This window comes from Solanum tuberosum, unplaced genomic scaffold (assembly GCF_000226075.1).
Source record: "Solanum tuberosum cultivar DM 1-3 516 R44 unplaced genomic scaffold, SolTub_3.0 scf00887, whole genome shotgun sequence".
Taxonomy (NCBI): Eukaryota; Viridiplantae; Streptophyta; class Magnoliopsida; order Solanales; family Solanaceae; genus Solanum; species Solanum tuberosum.
Genome location: NW_006239788.1, coordinates 52,876 through 59,179, shown reverse-complemented (window position 1 = coordinate 59,179; position 6,304 = coordinate 52,876). Strand labels below are relative to the sequence as shown.

Genomic DNA, 6,304 nt, shown 5'->3' with positions numbered 1-6,304 from the left:
GTGGGCGAGACGTTGTATCATCATATAACTTATAGTGATAGTTTTCGATTAGACAATCTCTCAAATTGAGTTATTTTGTATTTATAGATACATTGAGTTGTTATCTACTATTTTAAATGCTTTATATAAACTTCATCTTCATTGTTGTTTTTATATTGTATTGACTTAAGTATCCATGTGTTGAGGTTGAGTTGAGTAGAGTTGACGTGAGTATGTTTCCTTATTTTTAAGTTCAAGCTTTGATGTTACGTTCAACGTTCCCATGCTCGTATATTCAATGTACTGATGTCATTTGGCTTGCATCATTTCATGATGCAGATACAGGAGATCAGGGTCATCAGCAGGTGCTTCATTGATACCACTTGTAGTTCCAGAGTTGTTTGGTGAGCCTCTTTTCTTTCAGATGATCCCTTATTTATTATTTTAGTTTTGTTAGGATGATCGTAAGTCTTGTCCCAAAATCCCACACGGTATTAGAGGCTTAATAGAAAGACAATAGTAATTGAGGAGTATCTTTTTCATTTCCTTTGTTAATGTGTGAGAGTCGAGTTTCCTTCTTTGGCCAGTTGAATGTTCTTATGCATTTCTGAGTTATTTCCTTTGAGACATTTAAGTTAAAGCTTGTATTTGAGTTTATCTAATGTTGAGTAAGTCTTCTGCTGAGAGTCGAGCTAGGTCAAAGGTTCGCTTGGGCCAGCAATGATTTTCAAATGCCGGCCACGTTCAGGGTGTAGGCTTGGAGCATGACAGAGATGATCCAGTTGACCTACTATTAACGTAATATCTCCATCACTAATTGATAGGGCCAATATTATAAAAATGATGTATAGTTAACTCCATGGGACTCCACTAATTCAAGATTGGGCAACCTCTCATGACAGCTAACTATAAATTCATATTCATCCTCAGTTAAAGCACCAATATAAGTTGGAGGATTCATCACTCTAAACCCTCCGAACATCTTTGCTCATCAATTTTGAGTTGGAATAGAGTTCTAACCTCTCTTATTCTTCTTCTTTCTTCTTTGGTTATTCACCATTAGCTTCATTGATAAATTTATTTATTGCACTCTTCATTTTCTAGAAAATATTTTATTTTAATATTTTATAATTTTTATATGAATATGAGTGATCATAATATAAGCTATTGGTTTTGAGACTAATACAGGCTTGAATTGAAATAAGTATTATTTCATCGTAATTTTGTTCGTTTGTTTTTATAAAAATAAATACATCCAATTACATAGGTGAAAAATGAAAAGTCACCTTTTATTGAGAGGGTTAGTCAATCATTTTAGCTTTTAAATGCTCATTTTTGTTATCATTTTTATATTATCATGTTATTTAAATGAAGCTCATGCTTTCCAACTAAATTTGTGGAATTGAGATACCTATTTTGATGGATGTGATTGATTTGAGTTTAATTTTTCGTGATTTTAGGAATTTTGGAAGGAACATTTATTTAGTTAATGGTATTTTGATAATTAAAGAAATGAAATGTGTTGACTCTCGATTTCAGGAAAAAATATGTATTTATGTCATTGATTTCAAATATCTCCCTCAATTTAAACATGCAACATATGAGAAAAATATGTATTGTATTTCAAAAATCAAGAATACAAAAGAGTGTAAAAAATTAATATGATATATATATATAGTGGCGAAGGCAGGATTTTCATTGAGGGGGTTCAAAAAAAATAAGTACACACGCTAATAGTTGAAGAACTAAACGCAACAGGAAGCTCAATAATCAAAAGACAAATAACAAGGAAGAAGAAAGAAAAGAGAAAACAGTGAAAACTATTTTGCAGAGAAGGAGTTGCAGAATATTTTATGTAATACGTTCAGTGGCCTAATATAGGCTTACAAAATTCGTGGAATCATAATCCTACTAAACTACTTTCCCTAAACTCTAGGAAAACAAATTTGCACTAACTACAACTAGGAAAATATCAGGAACTAATTAAATAACAAAGTGACAACTATCGGCTAGAAAATAGCTATTGCAAGACTTAGTCAAACTAAAAAAAATATGCTGATGTTGTACGACTTTAACACCTCCTCGCGACATCAGCTCTAGTCTTAGCAATGCCTAGCTCCTGACGAAAACTTTCAAACTTATTGGCACATAGGCTTTTTGTAAACAAGTCTGCAATTTGTTGTTCTGTTTTAATATGCTCTAAGTTGATCTCTCCTTGTAACACTTTTTCTCTGATGAAGTGGTAATGTATTTCCATATGCTTAGTCCTTGAATGAAAGACGGGATTTTCTGCTAAACGGATTACTGACTGATTGTCACAGAACAAGGAAATTGCATAGCCAACTAGTTGATTTAAATCCTTCTCAGCAACATAAGCCATGAACTTTCTTGAGCTGCAACTACTGCAGCCCGATACTCAGCTTTTGTTGTTGACAGCAACACTATTGGCTTCCTTTTGCTGCACCAAGAAACTGCTCTAACTCCAAGCTTAAACACAAATCCAGTAGTTGAACGACGAATATCATGATCTCCTGCATAGTCAGAGTCGCAGTAACCAACCAACTTACATTCTTCACTTCTTTTATACAGAAGACCATAATCAATTGTACTTTTCACATATCTTAGCATTCGTCGAGCATCCTCCATATGGTGCTTCTTTGGATTGTGCATATAGCAACTCATCACACGAACTCCAAATGAAATATCGGGTCAAGTCTGAGTTAAATAAATAAGACTTCCTACCAATTGTCGATACTTTGTCATATCTTCTAAATCTTTTCCTTCGTGTGCACACATTTTGACATTTGATTCAATTGGAGTTGCAATTGGCTTGCACTAGGGGTGGGCATAAATACCGGAAAACCAAAAAACCGAACCGAACCAAACCAAAAAAATTCGATTCTTTGGAGTCGGTTCTTCGGTGTTTCAGTTCGGTGTCGGTTTTTTTTCGGAACTTCGGTTCTTCGGTTTGGAGTTCGGTGTAAGGGTCCCGAAACTACGGTGCACCGAAGAACCAAAGTTTTATTAAATAAATTTAAAAGTATTTATTATATTACTTAATTTTTAACTTTACTTGGCCCATTTCAATTTTTATATTTAGATCCTAAACTTAAATAGCAAAAATCTAAATAACAAAATAGTAAACCCTAAAGACCTAAAGTCTAAACTAAACAAAACTCAATTTAATTCAAGTTTGAGCAGCAACTTGGTGTTTCTACTTTCTACTTTATGATTTTATCATTTTATGTTGTTACTTTGAAGTGTGACCAACAAATTGATGTTCTTACCTTTTATTATTAGACGGTTAGTTATTACTTTGAAGTTTGAAGTGTGAAGTGAATAACAATTATTACTTTATCATATTCTCTCTTTATTTTTGTTCACACCGAAAAACTAATTTAAAAACACCGAACTAAACCGAACCGAACCGATCTAGTTGGGTTTGAAATAGGGTGCACACTTTTCTAAAACCAAATACCAAAGAACCAAACCGAAATTTGATTAAACCGAACCGAAGAACCGAACGCCCACCCCTAGCTTGCACTCCAACATTCCAAATTCTTCAACAAGTCTATGAAATACTTTCGTTGATGAAGAAAAATTTCTCCTCGAGTACGATCAACCTCCAAACCAAGAAAATGATTAAGTTGTCCAAGTTCTTTCTTATGAAATTGGACAAATAGATTTTTCTTCGTTTGAATGATTTCTTCTTCATTATCCCCAGTTACAATCAAATCATCAACATATACTAGCACTATAGCTAGCTTCCCTCCATCGAATTTGACAAGCAAACTTGAATCTGCAGATGTAATTAAATAACCACTTTGAGTTAATAATTCAGCAATTTTACTGTACCAGGCCCTTGGCAATTTATTTAATCCATAGAGCGCCTTCCGCAGCTTACAAACAAATCCAGGGTGCTCTTGACTCTGAAACCCATTGGTTGAGCCATGTAAATCTCTTGATCCATCTCCCCATGTAAAAATGCATTTTTAACATCCATTTGCCATAAATTTCAATCTTTGCTAAGACTCGCACAGTTGTAAACTTCGCCACTGGGCTGAAAGTTTCATCATAATCCAAATCATATTCTTGAGTAAATCCCCGAGCTACCAAATGAGTTTTATGCCTCTCCACCAACCCATCTGTGCGGCGTTTTATTTTATAAATCCATCTACATGATATAGGTTTCACATCTTTTAGCTTCGGCACAAGTTCCCAGGTTTGATTAGTTCTAGTGCTGCGATCTCCTCCTCCATTGCTCTAGTCCACACTAAGTTTTGAGCTACTTCTTCAAAGCTTTCAGCTTCTTTTCCAGATTCGTCTTTTATTATTATTGCATTGGCATATTTGGGGTTTTGCCTCCGAACCCATTCTGACCTTCTCGTCTTGGATTGTGGAGTAGCTGGTACTTATCCTTCATTTGTTTCACTTCCTTCACATGTTAGCTGGTGAACAATTGATTTCCCAAAAATACGAGTTGCGCCTTGTTCAACATCGGCGTCTTCACTTGATCAAAAATAAGTAATTTGCAACTTATTTTTTAGATCAGTTTGGTCTGATAATATCTCCTTTTCCGCAGACCACCATGAAGAGGTTTTATCAAATACAACATGTTGTGATATATAACACCTTTCAGTTGTAGGGTCACTACATTTCCACCATTTTCTTTGATTATCATAGCCTATAAGATGCATTTAACAACTTTCTTGTCCAATTTGCTACGTAACTGATCAGGTATAAAAACATAGCATACACATTCAAATACTCGCAAATAACTGACATTAGCTTTCATATTCCACAACTTCTCAAAAGGTGAAATAAAACCTAATCTTTGTTGAGGAAGTATGCTGATGATATATGATGTAGTCCTCATTGCTTCTGCCCAAAATCTTCCCAGGACATTCTTGGCATGTAACATAGTGCTACATATTTCTGCTAAATGCCTATTCTTCCTCTCTGCAATGCAATTTTGTTGTGACATGTAAGCACAAGTATATTGACGGCAAATTCCGCATTCCCTTAGGTATTGAGAGAACTCAACTGAGTTGTATTCCTCTCTGTTATTTGTTCTTAAACAACAAATTTTCTTGCTCATTTCTCCCTCAACTGTTTCTTGAACTCTTTAAACTTAGAAAAAGAATCAGATTTTTCTTTCATAAAGAAAACCCAAACATACCTAAAGAAATCATCAATAAAGGTCACCATCTACTTCATTCCACCAATTGATGATTGCTTGACCGGTCTAAACACATCAGAATGAACTAATTGTAGTGATTCATCAGCTTTAAATTTGGACTCTACAAATGACAACTGGTAAGATTTATCGAATTGGCATCCTAAACAAGCGATGTCTACTCTTACTTCAAGTTGAGGAAGACCCTTGACCATTGACTTCTTCATTATAACACCTAGCTTGGAATAACTCACATGACCCAATCTCATATGCCACAAATCAGCAGTCTCATTAATTTTTGTCTTTTCTACATATGCAGACACTACAAACATCACATAAACGGACTCTAATCTACGCCCCTTCATAATTGGATTTTCTAAGTTCTTGAGATCCTGATAAATCCTCACATCATCAGGACAAAACAAGATATAGTTTCCTGATATTGTTAATTGTGACACTAAAAGCAAGTTTTTCCTCATATCTGGAACGTGATAGTCATTCTGAAATGGTATTTGATTGATCCCTTATTGAAGAGAGATTGTCGTCTTACCAATATGAGCTATCGATAACCTTGAATTATTAGTTGTCACCACAACACGACTACCCTTGTACACTGATAGATCCTGCAACTTTTGTTTATCACCAGTCATATGATTTGCACAACCCGAATCAATGATCCAGTCGTTTTCATGATCAATTGATTCAAATATAGTTGATGAAAGTGCTAAATCCTTCTCTTCTATAGCGAAAAATGCTTCAGCATCCCAAACATCTTCACTTTTCTCGTTGGAATTTGAGGTAGTTGTGTTAATTTCGACGGACTATTTCTTGAACCAACAATCTTTTTCCATATGCCCCTTCTTCCCACAATTGTAACACTTCCCTTCGAATCTTCTATCGTTCTTTTGATTCTTCGAAACTCCTCTTGAACAAAAAAATTCATCTCCATGAAACTGTTCCTTCTTAAACCTACTAGCAGCTTGTTTGATGTTCCTGCTTTTGTTGGTGTAAAGGGCTTCTTCATCATTCTTAATCGAGAGTCCTGCCATTTTCTTCTCCATGGATTCTTGGCCAGCAAGTAAATTTTCAAACTCAACAAGTGATGCTTAATTTGGCCATCCATGTACAACAACAACAACAAAACCTCTA

The 6,304-nt window shown here is 34.9% G+C and overlaps 1 protein-coding gene across 1 annotated transcript; it reads right to left on the bottom strand.

Annotated features, from left to right (window-relative positions):
- Positions 1-2,331: 2,331 nt before the first annotated feature.
- Positions 2,332-2,661, bottom strand: LOC107059157 (uncharacterized mitochondrial protein AtMg00810-like). Its single transcript, XM_015305598.1, has one exon. The coding sequence runs from the start codon at positions 2,659-2,661 to the stop codon at positions 2,332-2,334; it is 330 nt and encodes a 109-aa protein (XP_015161084.1).
- Positions 2,662-6,304: the final 3,643 nt, after the last annotated feature.

Coding starts and splice junctions, on each gene's coding strand:
- LOC107059157 (XM_015305598.1), bottom strand. CDS start 2,661: ATGAGTTGCTATATGCACAATCCAAAGAAGCACCATATGGAGGATGCT.